General features: G+C 36.7%; 1 protein-coding gene across 5 annotated transcripts in view; it reads right to left on the reverse strand.

The window, feature by feature from the left end:
* The window catches only part of ARID4B (AT-rich interaction domain 4B), a 162,604-nt gene that overhangs the window by 78,952 nt on the left and 63,711 nt on the right, over positions 1 to 19,941 (reverse strand). For all 5 annotated transcript variants that reach the window (XR_496697.3, XM_007989847.3, XM_037986036.2 and 2 more), the window contains exons 3-7: positions 17,178 to 17,288; positions 13,046 to 13,111; positions 11,541 to 11,631; positions 8,939 to 9,018; positions 2,493 to 2,584 (exon numbers count right to left, since the gene is read on the reverse strand). Coding sequence is in view for 4 of the 5 variants with exons in the window: in XM_007989847.3 (XP_007988038.1) it covers positions 2,493 to 2,584; positions 8,939 to 9,018; positions 11,541 to 11,631; positions 13,046 to 13,111; positions 17,178 to 17,288 (440 nt within the window). In the remaining variant the exon portion in view is untranslated. The remainder of the gene's footprint in view (positions 1 to 2,492; positions 2,585 to 8,938; positions 9,019 to 11,540; positions 11,632 to 13,045; positions 13,112 to 17,177; positions 17,289 to 19,941) is intronic.

A 19,941-nucleotide genomic window follows, 5' to 3' on the forward strand; every position in this document is an offset into this window, starting at 1 on the left:
AAAAAGATCGTCTGGAATTAGATAGTGATGATAGTTACACAATTTTACGAATATACTAAAAACCACTAAACTGTACACTTTAAAAGGGTGAATTATTGGATACGAATCTACAGATTAAAACATATAACAAAAGAATAAATTTTATGATATGTGAATATTAAACTAATTTAAACATGTGTTCAGATCTGCAGGCCTGTATTTAAATAGCAAGTATAAACCAGGTATTGGGTAAATCTTAGCACTGTTACTGGGTAAAATCTATACTCATATAATACCTTATTAACAAGATTCATTGTAAACCTTATGTTTTGTCTTTTTTCCGAAGGGGGAAAAATAATAGCAAATAGACTGCTTTCCTATTGTAGCAGTTGCACATAAACGTCTGCCAGATTATTGGAAAACAACTTCAAGAGGAGAGGGACAAACCAATATTTCCATAACTCCAGGTATTCTATTCTTCTGGATGACTTAAAGACAACCGCTGCAAACAATGGGTAAATTATAAGGAGAAAATTCAATCCAGTAACACATTGATTAAAAGAATCAATAACTTGCTTTAAAAAAATTAAGCTAGAGGATGATAATCATTAATAAAAGAAAATACTTGAACTTACTAGGATTAAAGGTAGAATATACTGAAACTCAATTTAATGGAAGATGTTAAAAGTAATCAATTTTGGAATAACTAGGGGTAGATTAATTGAGACATGGAATAACAGCTGCTAAAAGAAAACAAATTTGGTGATACATCACTCCAACAACGAAGTCCTGGGAATCCTAAGAAGAGATAACTTTATATATTTTTGTACAAAAATACATTTTAAATGGCAATCTGAGACCACAGCAAAGACTTTTTTCAATGGAATAATGGAAGAAGAAATGAAGGTCAGATGAATGCCCTTAAGATTCAGGTTTAAGACTTTGTTTCAGAAAATCACTCTGAAGAAAGGGGAGAAAGAACTTTAAGCAAATGTAATTAAGGAGATGGGCATTTCGAACTGCAGTACTTGCCTGTAATGCTTACACACCAAGGCTTAAAATGCCAAGCAAGAATAACATTGTCAGGTTCCTTGGCAGTGGGAATGACCAACCATGGTAGAGAGGGGGAAGGAAGAGCAAGCAAAACAAGATTACAGACGGAGCAGGTCTTCATTCCTACACAAGTAATTCTCAACCTTTGGTCTGCATTCATACTTTGCACATGTATAACACAATCTCCACAGCAAATCTCTCATTACACATAGAGATTCTCAACAGGAAAATCACTAACTTAGAATGTTTGCTGGAGTCTTTAGAAAGCAAAGATCAACTTATTCAGTAACAAATGCATGCTTTATTCTCATATTCACAAAACGGACACCTCAACTAAGAAACATCTAACAGTTGGGGAACGATAGAAGAGGAAATAAAAACTGACTGACTTTTTAACAGATCATAATTTTTGGTCATATCTGCAGGTCAATATTACGTAATACTGCACAATAAATTCATTTTTAAACTTATGTTTCCACTTTAGGATGATGTATGTAAAATCGTAAAACAATGTCTAAATACTAGATGCAATCTTTTCAAAATTAAAAAAACTTATTGACAAGAGACTATTTTTCCTATATTATATATAACAATATAGAAATTTTTTTAAGTTCGAATAATGCAACAAGAACCAGTCCTACTTGTCAGACATAAACACCAGGAAGCAGAATTTTTATATTTACATGTAAACACATTTTCATATATAAATGAAATTATGTTACATACTGGTATTACACCATGAAATTTTTCATGTCAATATATGATGTTGATTATCTAGTACTTACATAACATTTACTCTATAAACACTTTAAGGATATGAATTCACTTAATTTTCACAACAACACTAAGAGATAGGTAATATTATAATCCCAATTTTACAGATAAGAATTGAGGTATGAAAAGATTAAGTAAACATCCCAAGATCACACAGCAAGTAAGTGGCAGAGCCAGGACTCAAACCCAGACCAACTGGCTCCACAGTTCATACTACGCCAGAGAATTGGGTTTAGAGGGGAGAGAAACATGTCTGGTTTCAAGGAAAGTGTGGGGAGACACAAAATGGTTCATATAAAGGTTTAAGCATTTTTGTTGAGAATTAAGGCATGGACGAGACAGTTATGGGGAAGGGAGGCATGGAGACCAAAAATAATAGCATGAATAAAAGCATGATATTAGAAAACAAGCAATGTATTCAGGAATTATTGACTGGTTTCATTTTGACTACAGCATCAAGATAACATGCAGGGAGAAACTGAAGGCAGATACAGCTGTTAAGTAAGGTCGCCTAAGCATGGAGAACCTCAATCACCCATGCTGAGGAGTCTGAAATTACTATTAGATCTGAAATTACTATTAGATCTGGTTAGCATTTTGCAAATTACAATTTTAAAATAACTATAAACAATACTAGAAGGAGAAATGAATTCAGGTTCAACTAACAGTTATGAAAATGGACTTACATATGATTAGATCTTCTTCCTCTATTTGTTTTCTTTCCTATGACTGGAGTGCCAAAATGCTCAGGGTTGGTGAGTGGGAGCTGGTCTAATGTCTGTGGGTAAGAACATAAACCCATCAAAAAATTACCACTTTGCAAGTGCCTTCTTTGCTTTAAATCAAATCAATTTAAGAATATGCTCAGATTTTGAAATTAAACTCTCCCCCCAGGGAAGCTAAAACACAGCTTTCCTAAAGATAGAAAATTCTAGTTTCAAAGATATTAGAATAAAGATGAATGAGCTCATTACTGGAAAAAAAAAAAGTGAAAAGAAATTTGACTGCTCTCTCTAGATGATTCATTACCTATGTGAAGGTTGATAGGTATCTAAGAATGATTAAAATACAAAACAAACACAGCTCACTGGAAAGACAGATGTGAGAATTAAGAAACCTACTTGTAAGGTTAGGGCCACCTGCAGCTCCAATATTAATTTGTACATAGGGAATCATAATCCATAAAATAAAATTATTAAGTAAAATAAACAAAATTAATTATGAAGATAAAGCATCGATTGCATGAACAAAAAGCCTCCGAGTAACTTATATTACTACTCTGCAAACATTTTCTGCAATAAACCTTTTTTAATAAAATGTAACATTAATTTTACTTAATTTTTAATTACATTTTATTTCTACATTTGAATTTTTTCCTTTCCTAAATTTTCTTAAGATTTTCCACAGTTTCTATTCCTTTCCTCATCCTAAGAAGAATCTTTCCTGTTATAAATGATTTCACAAACATCAGAGCAACTAGAGATTCCCAAGAAAACTGCCCAGATGAAAAAAAAGTGAGGAACTATTTAAGACAAAGAGACTTCTTAAAGTTACAAACCAGGGTGGTATAACAAAGAGGACCCATCAACTTAGAATTAAAGAGCAGGCATCTAAACTAACTAATGTAATATGTAAAAAGAAATATTTAGGCTGGGCGCAGTGGCTCACGCCTGTAATCCCAACACTTTGGGAGGCCAAGGCAGGCAGATCACGAGGTCAGGAAATCGAGACCATCCTGGCAAACATGGTGAAACGCCATCTCTACTAAAAATACAAAAAAATTAGCCAGGTGTGGTGGCGGGCACCTGTAGTCCCAGCTGCTCGGGAGGCTGAGGCAGGAGAATGGCATGAGCCTGGGAGGCGTCGGCTGCAGTGAGCCAAGATCACGCCACTGCACTCCAGCCTGGGCAACAGAGCGAGACTCTGTCTCAAGAAAAAAAAAAAAAGAAATATTTAACTTTTTAACAATTTAGGGCCGGGCGCGGTGGCTCACGCCTGTAATCCCAGCACTTTGGGAGGCCGAGGCGGGCGGATCACAAGGTCAGGAGATCGAGACCATGGTGAAACCCTGTCTCTACTAAAAATAGAAAAAATTAGCCGGGCGCAGTGGTGGGCGCCTGTAGTCCCAGCTACTCGGGAGGCTGAGGCAGTAGAATGGCGTGAACCCGGGAGGCGGAGCTTGCAGTGAGCCGAGATTGCGCCACTGCACTCCAGCCTGGGAAACGAAGCGAGACTCCGTCTCAAAAAAAAAAAAAAAAAAAAAAAAAAAATTTAGACAATTTTGTTATAGCTACAATGAACTAAAATGTGAAAAGATGAACCATATTAACAATCTTTTTTACATAATTCATTAGAATATATGTAAATGTGTTTAAGGTACATAGATGTATGTATCTAACAACAAACAATATGATCAAGAAAAAAGGTACTAGCCATAAAGGATTAACCAAAGATTGATTCCTTCAAAAGACTGACAAAAATCGTAACTTTCATAATCCTCATGAGGCAAAAAATCTAATCTTTTAAATTTAGTTTGTACAGAACCTAATCCTCTCCTTATGAACCTTAAATCAAGCATTTAAAAAATATTATTTGGGCTGGGCGTGGTGGCTCACACCTATAATCCCAGAACTCTGGGAGGCCGAGGCAGGCAGATCACCTGAGATGGGGAATTGGAGACCAGCCTGACCAACATGGAGACTCCGTCTCTACTAAAAATACAAAATTAGCCTGGCGTGGTGGCAGGCGCCTGTAATCCCAGCTACTCGGGAGGCTGAGGCAGGAGAATCGCTTGAACCTGGGAGGCAGAGGTTGTGGTGAGCCAAGATTGCACCATTGCACTCCAGCCTGGGAAACAAGAGCAAAATTCCATCTCAAAAAAAAACAAAAAAAATTTATTTGGAGGCAAAAGTTGTCCTAAACTCAATATATACCAAGCAGAAACTCTTTTTATTCTGTCACTTTATCATTCAGATTGGAATGCAGTGGCATGATCACTGCTCAATGCAGCCTCAACCTCCTGGGCTCAAGCGATCCTCCCACCTCAGCCTCCCAAGTAGCTGGGACCACAGGTGTGCACTACCACACCCAGCTAATTTTTGTATTTTTTTGTAGAGATGGGCTTTTGCCATGTTGTCCACGCTGGTCTCAAACTCCTGGGCTCAAGCCATCTGCCCAACTCTGCCTCCCAAACATCTGGGATTACAGGCACAAGCCACCCACCCAGCCCAGAAAATCTAGATGTTGCCTGTCATTAACTCCTATGGTGAAAATTTCTACGTAATCTGAAATACTATTTTGGTAATACTGTATCACTATAGAGTATTACTAAATGATTATATATGGTAAACAGGGAAAACAAATTAATCTGGATTCACTTTCTGCCAGGCAAACAGATGGATTAAATGTATGCTGTCCCCACAAAAAATTAAGGTTGCTCTCTTGAAAGCAGAAAAGAGAGAGAGAGAGAGATTTATATTACACACAGTGATTTCTATTTTAAGTATCTGTTAGTCATTTCACTTGCTACAGGAAAGAAAATTTCTAAAGAGTTGTTTAAGAATCACACATAGTAATTTTCAAACAAGAGACCACAGTCTCTCCCCTAGTACATAACAAGAAGAAACATAAGAAGCAGTATCTCTGTCCCTGCCTCAATGTCCAGGAAAGCAGGGGCATGTTTATCTCAAGGGACTGAAAAGACCTGGGGGGAGGGTAGAATTTGTCCCATCTCATACCTAAAGAGTAAAAACCAGAGGCTCCTGAAAGCTGTATTAAAGGCACATAGAAAACTACGCAGGCCTAGAGGGAAAGAGTCTATGGCCCTATTACCCAAAATGGGCTGCAGAAAATATGGAACTGGGATTTTACCTAAACTTCTCTAGAGTTTTCAATTGCACGTAGTAAATACAAAGAAAGAATACCAGATAATTGGCCAGGCGTGGTGGCTCATGCCTGTAATCCTAGCACTTTGGGAGGCCAAGGTAGGAGGATCACTTGAGGCTAGGAGTTCAAGACCAGCCCGGCCGACATGGCGAAACCCCATCTCTACTAAAAATACAAAAATTAGGTGGGCGTGCTTGTGCACGCTTGTAGTCCCAGATGCTCAAGAGGCTGAGGCATGAGAATTGCTTGAACCTGGGAGGCAGAGGCTACAGTAAGCCAAGATCATGTCAGCCACTATACTCCAGTCTGGGCGACAGAACAAGACTGTCTCCAAAAAAACAAAAAACAAAAAAAAAAAACCAGATGATGAATCCACTTTTGTATAAAACTCAAAGTATGAATGGTCTTTAGAAATACCTAAACTGTCCTACAGATGTTAAGCAGCAGGTAACACACTCACTAAGCTGGTTATGGCTAAAACCAGTGGCTTCAGTGTTGGAATTTAAACTCACTGAGGTTGGGCGCAGTGGCTCAAGCCTATAATCCCAGCACTTTGGGAGGCCGGGGCGGGTGGATCACGAGGTCAGGAGATCGAAACCATCCTGGCTAAAACGGTGAAACCCTATCTCTACTAAATCTAAAAATACAAAAAAATTAGCCAGGCGTGGGGGCAGGTGCCTGTAGTCCCAGCTACTTGGGAGGCTGAGGCAGGAGAATGGCGTGAACCTGGGAGGCGGAGCTTGCAGTGAGCTGAGATGGCGCCACTGCACTCCAGCCTGGGCAACAGAGTGAGACACCGTCTCAAAAAATAAAATAAAATAAAACAAAACAAAACAAAATAAAATAAAATTATTTAACAAATGCAATTGTGATCTCTTTCCACGAATCTTGAATTTCAGTGTTTATGAAATGGGATTAATTTCAGTAGTTTATTAAATGGGATTAGTGACAAAATACTGCCAGTATGAAGTGGCTTTCCTCTTAAAGGACAATGTTATGACTACTACTGCTAATACTCTGAATGGTCTTTCAAAAACATTAAAACTTTTAAAACAGTATGAAAAATAGCAAATAAAGAGAAAAGAACATACAGATGGTAGATTAAATTCCCCTATTGGGGTACACTCTGGACCACATCTTCATAGGGCTTACTACACTTAAATTTTAAAATATGTTTGATTGTTTGATTAATGCTTTTTCTCCTCCAACAGACGGTAAGTATCCAACAATAAGTTCCATGTTTACACAGCTTGGCTTACCCTTTGTCCCGGTACCTAGCACTACACAGCTCCTGGCACATCAGAGGGGAGTTAAAGATTCACACACCAGTATTCTAATTTCCTTCTAGCAAAACAAAAATTAAAAGTACACACCTGCACAGACACACTAAAACTGAATCTCCTTGAAGAGATGAAGGATACACAGCCACTTGTTCATATTACCTTCAGCATTTAACCTACAACTATCTTATGAACCATTCCAACTCAAAATTATCCTGGTTAAAAAAAGTAGTATTTTGGCTGTTTCTCTAGACTAAAAAAATAAAATGCAGACCTTCACTTAACAGGAGAAAAACCATATCTTCAAGTCCTCATACTCACTGACTGTACAGAAATGAAATTAAAGTAATTCCACAAACTCAGGGAGAATTCTGTACTTTATCACTATACTTGTCCCAAAGCTGTCTGTATTTACTATATGTCAACCTTCAGTTTATTCCACACATATTTATTGAAGGCTTTTGTGTAGAAATTGGTAGGAAAAGGGGGGCCTATCAAGTGAGGAAAAAAAGGATATTCCCCTAAAACACCTTAAAATCTTACAGTGAAAATGAGAAAAGTTTAAAAAAAAAAAAAAAAAAAAAAAGACTCTAAAACAAGAATAAGCAAGAGAAGTGCAAAAGGACCAAAAGATAAAGAGATCCAATTTGGGTAGAGAGTTCACAAAAGACATCATGGAGGAGGAAGCATTTATAATGGCCTTCAACATAAGTGAGATTCCAACAAGAGGAAAGGAGTCAATAAAGTATGGACCGTAGTCTGAAGATACCAAGCAGTCTAATAAGGCAGAAGTACAGGGAAGTGGTTGAATATGAGACTAAAGGGATAGGCTGGAATTATAATACAGAGAACCCGTCTCAAATTCTAAATTTAAGTGGGAATTCAATCATTAAGAGAAGCAAAAATTTTTCAAAACAAAAACCTAAAGTCTAATAGGTTAATAAGTAATATTAAAATATCCCCAAAGAAACACTATTCCAAATACTGACTAGAAAAAAGAAATAGCCTGGCCACACTGTGCATCAATGAATATCTGTAGACTGGATTAGATAACATGACACCATTCAGAGTAACATCTATCTTTTAAATTCTGAATTGCAAGCAAGTTAGTTACAAAACTTCGTGAACCCTCCCTTCTTACTAACATCTTTCAATTTAAGGATATGGCTTTGGTGCTAGAAAGTGCTGGTTAGAAAAACAGCTCTAGCTATCCATTTCTTAATCTGAAAGCTGGGGATAATAATAGTAACTACCTCATAATGTTGCAAATGCAATAATGTATGTAAAGCACTTAGCAAAGTCCCTGGCAATTATAAGCACCTCATCTATTCATCCAACTAACACTTATGAAGTTCATACTCGGTATCAGGCACTGTTACAGCAACTAGGAACAAAGCCCTAAAGAAGATATACAAAGTCCCTGCCCCTGTGACACATTCTAGTGAGGAAAGCAGACAATAAATATGTACTCATATTTCCATGTTAGGGAATAAGAGCTAAATCAATCTAAAAGGATGATAGGGAATGGAAGGGACAATTTTAGGAAGGGCAGTCAGGCAAGAGGAGAGGGTATAATAGTAACAGTTAATAGCAGCAGCGGTAGTTAAAGACTGTTGTATCAATACGTCCTTTATGACAAGGATCAAGTGGATTACAAATCAGAAATCTGCTTTCTAGTTATTTACAAATTTTAAATCTATTTAAAAACTGCCTAAAGATAATAATTAAAGCCCACTGTATTTTACCTGTGGACAAATACTAAAACACTTTACATAGACAAAAAAGAAGACAGAACTTGGTGCTCAAACACAGGACCTTACACAGGTTTCACAGATTACATCATAATAGTACTGTGTATTAATGAACTTTCCTGATTAGGAAGTACATTGACTGAGTTGAGAAAACAAAAATTTATTCCTCCCAATAAAAAATATTAAGACATGTTCATTTGTTAAATGATGACTTACTTCACTTTCAGCAAAATGCCTCTCTCCTTTCAGGCACAGTGAAGATCGTCTCAGTGTCTTCTCATCTCCATCATCGAAAACTATGAGAGGGAGTAAAAATGGAAGCCACTGAAGGATTTTTTCAAAGATCAAAGAGATGATATGTATTATAATTTTCTGAGTGCAAATAGATATACTATTTAAGACTATATTTGGAATTCAATTCACATTTTATGTTTTCTAGTAACTTCAAATATAGTTATTAAAGTAACTTATCCAATTTCTAGTGAAACAGAAACAACATATATGAAATGAAAACATCTTGTCTAAAACAGGACATACCAAATAAAAATAAGAAGTTGGTATTTCAAGAGGAAACCACTTAAATGCTAATTAACTCTTCTCAAAATGGTAAAGAAAAGCCAGGTTTTCCTACTGACAGATATTGACAGATTTACCTAAGAAAGATTACAAATTTACGCAGTCAGACTGCCCCTTCAAAAAAATAACTGTATTTTCATTATTTAAAGTAGGGTTTCTCGCGCTTAGCACTGTCACTAGTGCATACTGCACCAGAAAATTCTCTGTTGTGGTAGGCTTGTCCTGTGCACTGCAGGATATTGAGCAGCACTCCTGGCCTCTACCCACTAGATGCCAGTAGCACCCCCTTCCCAGCTGTGACAAACTAAAATGTCTCCAGGCATTGCCAAATGTTCCCTGGGGGGTAAATTCATCCCAGTTGAAAACTACTGACTTAAAATACTAAAATGTCTACGAAAAGGTGATGGAAGTGTTAAGCAACTTGGTTGCAGTAATTATTTCACAATATATTTGCATATCAGATCATCATGTTACATATACATTTACATGATTTTGTCAATTATATCTCAATAACATAGCGGAAAAATTTTAATAAAAATAAAGTACTTAAAACACCCCAGCAAAACCACCATAAGTTAACAGATATGGAATGTATAACTATTTTTGTATTATATGCATAAATTTGTGATATACATAAATCATTTGAGGATATGCTACATTACTTAGAAATCATGGGAAGACAGTAACTCTGTTTTAAATAATGTTACCAGATCTCGATTTTAGAAATTACAGTTTCTGCCTACCTTACTAAAATTAGATTATCTTCTTTTCTTTTTCTGATGCTCAACAGGATCTCACATTTATTGAGAAATGATTAATGATTAAAAGAAAGGCAATGCCCTTTCCTCACTGGTTGAACTAAAATTAGATTCTTGTATGTTACGTAACAACTTACATCATGTGAGACTGGATAAATAATTTTCAGTACATCTTTAAATGATGTAACTAAAATACACAACATAAGTGTCACATTTAGTAGACTATTACAACCAATCACCATCTATACTTACTACACAGAATTGCTCACCGTCTTCTCACTTGCATAAAGTCAAATATTTCCTTATGCCTCAAAATCAAATAATTTTCCCTCTGTTTTCACCAGGTTTTATTCTCACACCAAAAAAGTAAAAACAAAACTCACCTATTCTATCTGAAAGTTCTATCAAACTCTGAAATCACCAAACATATTACTAGGTGTTTACTGTCATCTCTGAGGTCATTGAATGGTAGGAATTGTTACCTTTAATAAGTAATACTGGAATAAATGGCTATCAATCTAGGACAAGTAGTTTTTAATCATTATTTTAGAACACTGGAAAAAATACATACTACTCTAGGTGAAATAAAAATCTATTTGTAGAACAAAAATAAAAATAAATAAAAGTTAAAAAATTAGAATATATTAGAAAATAGATTTATAACACTGATGAAACAGAGAAAACACAAATGAAATTATGTTCCTTTCAATAAACATGAAAAGATGTTCCATCTCACTAGCAATCATGGGAAGAGCATATTGAAACAAGACTGAGATATTACTTTATGTCCAAATTAGCAAAAATTTTTTTAAAATGACATAAAATCTGACAAGGACTGAGAAAACAGACAGTATCGTTTAGGAAGGCGGTTTTCATTAACTAATGAAGTTTTTAGAGTATATTTTTCTTCAACCTCTATTTCTTAGTATGTACACTAAAGAAGTATTAGGATACAATAGGTATCCTAATTAAGTACCTAATTAGGTAAAAAAAACATTCAATCCAGCATTTATTATAATAGTAAGAAAACTGGCAACCTCATCAGTAAGAAAAAATAAACTAGCATATCAACTATTATAAAATATACTACTACTTTGTTTCCTGCTGGGAGCCATCTATATATACATAGTTAAAAGAAATTTCTGTTATAAAACAACATGAATATCCTTAACATTACTGAACTATAAACTTAAAAATAGGTAAGATGGGGAAAAAAAGAAATTTCTCTAAGATATAGTTTGAAGTAAAAAAAAAAGCCAGAATTCCAATTGCATAATATATACATTAAATAATTTCAATTTTTGTTATATATACATACATATACTTTGGAAATAAATTTTTAAAAGATGTGGAAAGATAAAATCCAGTAACGGTAATAATATCTAGGGTATTAAGAAGTGAATCCAGGAAATTCCATTTTATTTGTATTAAGTTTTCTCTGTGTAACTAAAAATACATTTTTAAAAGAAAATTTATTTTCTTACCTACAGTGTACCAACTCGCGTCTGTTAGTTTATTGATAACAGCTTCCTGATATGCACCATCAAGATTCTTCACTTCCACAATAGCTCCTACCTAAAGTATTTTTAACATGTTAGAAAAACTTTTAAAAGGTAAATGAACAAACCAAAACCTGGGTTTTTCTTTCAATTGAGTGCATGATGGTGAAGAATAAAATGATTACTGACTTCATTTAAAAGTGCCAGCAGTTGGCATGAGCGTAGTGGCTCACGCCTGTAATCCCAGCACTTTGGGGGGCTGAGGCGGGTGGATCACTTGAGGTCAGGAGTTAAAGACCAGCCTGGCCAACATGGTGAAACCCCGTCTTTACCAAAAATACAAAAATTGGGCAGGCGTGGTGGCAGGTGCCTGTACTTCCAACTACCCAGGAGGCTGAGTCAGGAGAATTGCTTGAACCTGGGAGGTGGAGGTTGCAGGGAGCCGAGATCGTGCCACCGCACTCCAGCCTAGGTGACAGAGTGAGACTCGGCCTCAAAAAAAAAAAAAAAAACAGTGCCAGCAGTTTTACCCACCAATATTTTTGTACCATCAGTGAAAATGTTAACGTAGTCACAAAGATAAATAATTCCTAAGTACTATTATAAAGTTTTACCTTTACAACCCCCTAAAAGAGTCCTGGGAACCCCCAGGGTCGATAGATTACACTGTGAGTACCACCATCTGTGAAACTGACTGTCCTTACCCCGTATTTCCACCCTTCTTTCAAGGAACCTCAGGCAGGAGGTTTAAATCTAAAAATTGCTCTGGGGTTTCCTTTTGGCCCTGAACCAGCCAAAGAGCACACAGTGGTTTACCCACACATTCTCTTTTAGTTTGCTCACTGGCAAAAAGTAAAACAGCATTTATTTCACTTACCAATGAGCAAAAATGAATGCAAAGAAATAAAACTCTCCAGCTGTTAGTATGAAGGCTGATGACCCTTAAAAGATTTCATTTGCCAGTAGTGGCTCCAAAGAAGTAAGAGCTCTGATTTTTGGTTTTCTAACTTTCTCACTTTTCAGATCATCATCGAACTGACATCACTAATCCCTAGTTCATCATCTATTAATTTTGGAAAATCCATCATTTTAGTAAAGGAAATATCGTGGATTAACTAAATAAAAGTAGTCAATGCTTCTTTGATGCTCATTTTATTTCTGAATAAACTGTTTGATTTTACTACCATATCAAGTATTATTTAATATTAAATTCTTTTTGTAAGAGGCAGCATCTCATGCTATCCCCAAGTGCAGTGTGCACAATCATAACTTATTGCATCCTTGAACTCCTGGCCTCAAGCCATCCTCCCGCCTCAGCCTCCTTAGTCGCTGAGATTAAGTCTATTTTTTCTATTAGTCTTTTTAGAGAAAATTACATACTGAGTTTATCAAATCAATAACGAAATGGCCAATGAATTAAAAGAAAATTACCAAGTATAATTATTTTTTCCCAATCAATCATTAGAATTAACAATAAATACATGAATTACCTTTAGTGGGCCCTTTATGTGGTCATCCTGAACTTCCACTGTTGAAGAATCATGTCTAAATGTCACCTAGAGATTATAACTTTAATTAGCCACCAAAAATAAACCAAGCAACACAAGCTCATCAATGCACCAATTATTCATTTGTATTAAAAGAAATATAAAATAATAGCTGCCTAGTTTATACAACATCCCAATTCCTAAATAGATTAACTAAAACAAAAAATTATTTACAAACAACTGTCCAGACCATATCTCAGTTTTCAAAAATAAAAGTAATCAATGATAGCACATCTAAATTATTAGACGTTTCACATGTCATTCTTTTTCTGTTTTTTTTTTTTTTTTTTACCTTTTTTCTTTTTTTGATACACAATCTCACTCTGTCGCTCAGGTTGGAAAGCCATAGCGCAATCTTGGCTCACTGCAACCTCCACCTCAGGGTTCAAGTGATTCTCCTGCCTCAACCTTTCAAGTAGCTAGGATTACAGGCACCTACCACCAGGCCGACTAATTTTTGTATTTTTAATAGAGACAGGGTTTCACCACGTTGGCCAGGCTGGTCTCAAACTCCTAAACTCAAGTGATCCGCCTGCCTCGACCTACCAGAGTGCTGGGATTACAGGTATGAGCCACCACGGCCGCTCCCACATATCATTCTTTATTTCAAAACTATCAGTTATTAATTTAGTTGTAAAATTGCTTTTCCTAAGAAATGAGAAAGAAAGATGTGGGGATTTTAGGCTATTAGGTATTATATCATTTTGTGAAGGCCTACGCAGCAAACACTTACTGAGATCTGAGCATCAGTCTCTAGTACCAAACATTTCATCTTCACGACAACCCTATTAGGTAGGTATGATTGTTCCCATTCTGTTGATAAGAAAACTGAGAAACAGGCCAGGTGTGGTGGCTCATCCCTGTAATCCCAGCACTTTGGGAGGCCAAGGCAGGTGGATCACCTGAGATCAGGAGATGGGACCAGCCTGGCTAACATGGTGAATCCCCATCTCTACTAAAAATACAAAAATTAGCCAGGCATGGTGGCACACGCCTGTTAATCCCAGCTACTCCGGAGGCTGACGCAGGAGAATCGCTTGAACCAGGAAGGTGGAGGTTGCAGTGAGCCGAGACTGCATCACTGCACTCCAGCCTAGGGGACAGAGTGAGACTCCGTCTCAAAAACAAAACAAATAACAACAACAACAACAAAAAAAACCAGAAAGTGTAAGTACCTGGTCCAAGATCACCGAACTAGACATGGTGGAGCTATATTTAAAGTCTAGTTCCAGAATTTTACTGTACTCTACATCATTACAGAAATCAGAGAATGGGAAGCCAGATGTGAAAAGATTAAGTTAAAATAATGAGTCCAAATTTAAATATTTAATTAGCTGGTGAAAAACAAGATAGCTTCCACTACTCAGTATAGAAAACAGTTGTTTTCCCTATAAGGTTAAGAGTTTTTTATAGGGATTGAATCATTAACAAGGTCTTTATCAGGTTTATGTGATAATTATTTTAGGTAACAGGCAGGCTCACTCACAAACCAGCTATGAAAGGAGATGCCTTATACCCACAGCATCCCAGGCATTTCTGTGTCATACAAAAGCATTATCACACTTTATTTAAATCACATGTTTAGGTACCTGTGCCCTTCACTTAAACTACAAGCTACTTACAGATGGGGACTAGGTCTTAACACTAGAGTTTCACCTTTAGCTAGAGCTTAGCACATAGTAAATGTTCAATAAATGAAAACAGGTAGTAAAAACGTATCAACAAATTTGTTAAAAATATATTAACTTTGAAGCATAAACAAATTAAACATGTTAAGAAATATATCCCAATATCTACTGACAAAATCACGGAATTAAAAACAATTTCTCGGCCGGGCGCGGTAGCTCAAGCCTGTAATCCCAGCACTTTGGGAGGCCGAGACGGGCGGATCACGAGGTCAGGAGATCGAGACCATCCTGGCTAACACGGTGAAACCCCGTCTCTACTAAAAAATACAAAAAATTAGCCGGGTGAGGTGGCGGGTGCCTGTAGTCCCGGCTACTTGGGAGGCTGAGGCAGGAGAATGGCGTAAACCCAGGAGGCGGAGCCTGCAGTGAGCTGCGATCTGGCCACTGCACCCCAGCCTGGGCGACAGACCCAGAATCCGTCTCAAAAAAAAAAAAAAAAATTTTTCTTTTTCCTTGTGTATGTGTTTTTTTGTTTGTTTTTGTTTTTGTTTTTGTTTGAGACGGAGTCTCGCTGTATCGCCCAGGCTGGAGTGCAGTGGCCGGATCTCAGCTCACTGCAAGCTCCGCCTCCCGGGTTTTTACGCCATTCTCCTGCCTCAGCCTCCCGAGTAGCCGGGACTACAGGCGCCCGCCACCTCGCCCGGCTAGTTTTTTGTATTTTTTAGTAGAGACGGGGTTTCACCGTGTTAGCCAGGATGGTCTCGAACTCCTGACCTCGTGATCCGCCCGTCTCGGCCTCCCAAAGTGCTGGGATTACAGGCTTGAGCCACCGCGCCCGGCCTTTCCTTGTGTATGTGTTTTAATGGACATCACCTCCACAGAAACAAATTTTTAGGGCAGCCAAAAAAATTAAAAATAAGCTTTAGATATTCATTACTTATAAAGCACAAGGTACTCTGTGCTATCAATAGAGGCGGTACAATCCAATAAGAGTTTTGTTTCTTTCATTTACAGCAAGAAATGGCAGGGCCGATACATGTCATTTTCCTAGTTCATTCATTAGACAGGAAATGTGCAGCTAAGGATGCAAGCTGGGGCTTAAATTCAGCCTTTGCTTTGTGGGCCAAAGCATGGGTCCTGGAGTGACACAGTTCCTGTCCAAAAAGAGTATCTTTTCCAGCTGGCACAAACTTGTTATCTGCAAGCCAAGCGCTGCTAAGGAGGCTTTCCACCAGGAGGGAGGGCTTTTGTCTACTTCACACAAAGGTGATACATGTGCTACCAGTAGTCCTGAAAAAGTACAAAAATTGGTAAAAGGCTTTCTCTTCATCTGCAGGATAGTACTGGCAAAAAACAGTGCTCGGGGAACACCAGTGTGTGAAGCCAGAACAGGAAATGCATAGTATAAAAGCACCAACCACCAAACATGTGGAAAATGAAGGTAGGGTGGGACCAAGACTAGCCCTCTACTGGTTTATAGAATTTAAAGGCCTTATCACAATGGTTCCTAACCAGGAATGCAAATTAGAATCACCCAGGTAGCTTTTCCAACACATCCACACATAAGGAATACAGGCACAGTAAAAGCTCCAGAAGAGACTGATACCCTACATAGAAGTACAACACCTCTACAGCCTATGTAATTGGTGAAATAAAAAACAATGGTTTAAAAAGTATCTGCTAATCTAGATTATAAATTCCTTGAGGACAGATCAGGTCAGTTTCATCCTAATATCCCCATCCTCCTTCCCACCTAAAAGTTCCCTGCAAAAGGTTTGTCACTCAATAAATTATTGACAAATGAATAAATGTCTATATACAAGTTCACTTGTCTGGCATTTTTCAAGGCTGATAATTTATTAAAATGGAAGCAATTACATTCCTTTTTCTACATTAAGACAAAACTCAAGTACTTTAGAAAGATGTTTCAAAAAAGGCAGAGCATAAGGAGTCAATAACTAGATGTACCTTATTTCACCGTTATCTAGGGCACCATCAATTAAAAGTCACATTCCAATTTTATGGCTGAAATAGAGGGGGGGAAACGCCTTAAAACTGATGAACTACGGTAGTTTCAATTCTGCCATGAATTTGGCATAATGGCCTTGGAGAAATCACTAACCCTCTCTGAGCCTCATTTTTCTTGTAATAAAATGAAACAATTAAACTAGATGACTTCTAAGTTCTTTTCCAGCTCTAAAACACTACACAAACAATAAGATGTCTATAGTGAAATGGCATTCAAAATACCAACTGTGATAATCTAATTTCATTCCAAATATAATACTTTTAAAATAACAAAAAAAAGCTTTGTTTTGAGGTACTTTTACAACCTTCACTCACAGAAACTTATTTTGTAGAAAAATAATTCTTAAATACACTCACCAAATAAAAGTTTAAATATGAAATGCTGAACATATAATTTATAAAATCTATAAATACTGTACCTTGACTTTGACAAGTCTTTTTGCTGTCTTGATCTTGGCTTCACAAAAGGCTCCTCTGTATTTAGCACTCACATCAGTGCCCACTGTCAAATAGGGAGGCTCATCAAGGGCCTAAAAATGCAAAGAAATATAATTAGATTTAAACTCTCTAATTCTTTCTCACAATCAGACCTCAGAATAGTGAGCATAATCTTGTTAAGCTATAACAGTTATAAATGTGAAATGTATGTTAACAAGACCAATCTATAAAATACTATAAATTTAAAAACAAGTAAAATGTTTATCATAAAGACTATTTAAATGTACATCATATAAAATATAAAGGTATCTTATTTCCATTAAATACATATGGTCCATGATACAAATTAGATCACTCACAAGTATGCCCCTCTAGTCACTCAATTCATTCAAATATTTATTTATTCTATGACCACTTAAAGAAAAGGGACCATTGGCCAAAAGGCAGATCTTTAAAACTCAAATTCGGGGGGCGGGGGATGGGAGGGAACAAACTCTTCTAATATTTAGGCTCTATCTTAGCAGTCACCCAAATTCAGAATACCTCTGTTATATCTCTATCTAAAAAAGTCTAAGGTAGTATAGTGTAGTGCCTGGTATGGTGGCTCCTGCCTATGATCCCAGAACTTTGGAAGGCCAAGGCTGGAGGGTCACTTGAGTCTAGGAGTTTGAGACCACCCCAAGCAACATAGGGAGAACTCGTATCCACAAAATAAAAAAATAAAAATTAGCTGGCTGTGGTACCATGCGCCTGTACTCCTAGCTACTTGGGAGACTGAAGTGGGAGGACTGCTTGAGCCCAAGAGGTCGAGACTGGAGTGAACTGTGATCGTGCCACTGAACTCTAGCCTGGGTCACAGAGTGAGACCCTGTCTCAAAAAAGCAAACAAAAAATAATGTAGTATAGCATATAAGGGAGAAAAATAAGTGTATTTAAACTACTAGTGAAAACTATACGAAGAAATTCAATCTGGAAAGTCTCAAAACTTTGAAACCAAAATATCTCAAATGCTTTAATAGGAGGGGTTCGCTGGATATTTAGTCTTCTACCTTAACTAATATTTATGTTTCTTCAGTTGTGATTTAGTTTTTAATAGCTGCTCTCACGTTTTACAATCAGGTACATTTCTACATCTGTATTTCTAAGGAGTTCTTCTGCTTATATTAATTCCACAGCCAAAGGAAAATCATGTAAGTAGCTTTTTCCAAAGTGCTTTATAAGAAGTACTAACATCCCAGGACATTCCACCAAAAGGAAAGGAGGCAGGAGTTGGGGGAAATTCAGTGTATTGAATGAATTACTTCTCTGCCTCAACTTTGGAGATTCATAAATGTAAACTAAAAGATCTGAGAAACCCTCTAATAGAGAAAAAGATAACATTTTAACATTTCCCAATCTACTTGTCCAAAGAACTTTTTCTTTTCTCTTGACATCTATTAACATCCTACAGAAATTCCATAGAATATAAAGTGAGAAATGCTGTTACAAGTAATAATTAAATAATCAATTTCATTTAGATTTTAAAATAAATTCTCCCCTAAAGGTTGTGGCTATCATACAGAGTCATCTCTCCCCCAAAGAAAGGGAACGATAGTCTAGCACTGTAACAGAAGCGCCCACAATTGCATCAGGCCTCCACAGCGGCCGCCCGGCTCACAGTCCATGTATTTCATAAAAAGGAAACTCAAAACATGCCAGTTACGCAATTTTTACAATCAACTTAGGAAAATGCCTATTCATCAGTTCATTTATACCATAATAGGAATATACCCTCACAGAAAGATAATCATTTCTGTACTAATACTTTTTAATTGTTTTATATTGTTAACTACGACTTAATAACTTTACATTGCTGTTGTACCTACTGAATAAATGCATTTCTACTTTACCTACCTGTCTTAGGTCTCTTCAAATATCATTATCCCTGGCCAAAATTATGGTTACATTCCAGGCATACTAGTGGCTTTATTTTAGCAAGAATATGAAAGGAGATTCACAGCACTTTGCTCCAAAATCATAAAAATGGCCACGCATTGGGGGTCACACCTGTAATCCCAGCAATTTGGGAGGCCGAAGCAGGAGGACTGCTTGAGCCCAGGAGTTCGAGATCAGCCCAAGCAACATAGCAGGATCCTATCTCAATTATTTAAAAAAAAAAAACCTTTTATTATAAGGATGGGAAGATTATGTACAGCCCAAGTGATAATGAATGTGTTTGTTAATGTAACTGTGGTAATCATAAAACGTGCATCAATTCATCATGTTGCACATACTGAATATGTTCAAGCTTGTCAATTAAATATTTTTTTTAAATGTTTTAAAGAGAGAAAAAAAATTTAAGGAAATTTCAATTCACTCTGTGGTTCAATTGGTACTGGGTATTACTGCTATAAAAACCCAAATGATAGGGCAGTCTTCATGACCACAGGCTCATAACTTTCCACAATTTGCAACCTCCTCTATTAATGCATTCTGCCATACTAGTCAGTAAAATTTTATTTTGAGAGACAAACAGTATAGTTAAAAATAAAATTGATGAAAACTGAAATTATGAAACATAGAAGAGAACAATAAATCAACTAAAAGTTGCACATTTGTACCTACTGAGGAACATATAAATATTTAGGAATTGATACACTTTAAAATTTTTAATAGATAATTCTGAACAAAAATAGGGTACAGAACAGTAACATCTTCAGACTATTAGTATTCAGAAACCCATTTGCATATTCTTTTCATTAACAT

The sequence above is a fragment of the Chlorocebus sabaeus genome, chromosome 25 (genome assembly GCF_047675955.1).
Source record: "Chlorocebus sabaeus isolate Y175 chromosome 25, mChlSab1.0.hap1, whole genome shotgun sequence".
Lineage (NCBI taxonomy): Eukaryota > Metazoa > Chordata > Mammalia > Primates > Cercopithecidae > Chlorocebus > Chlorocebus sabaeus.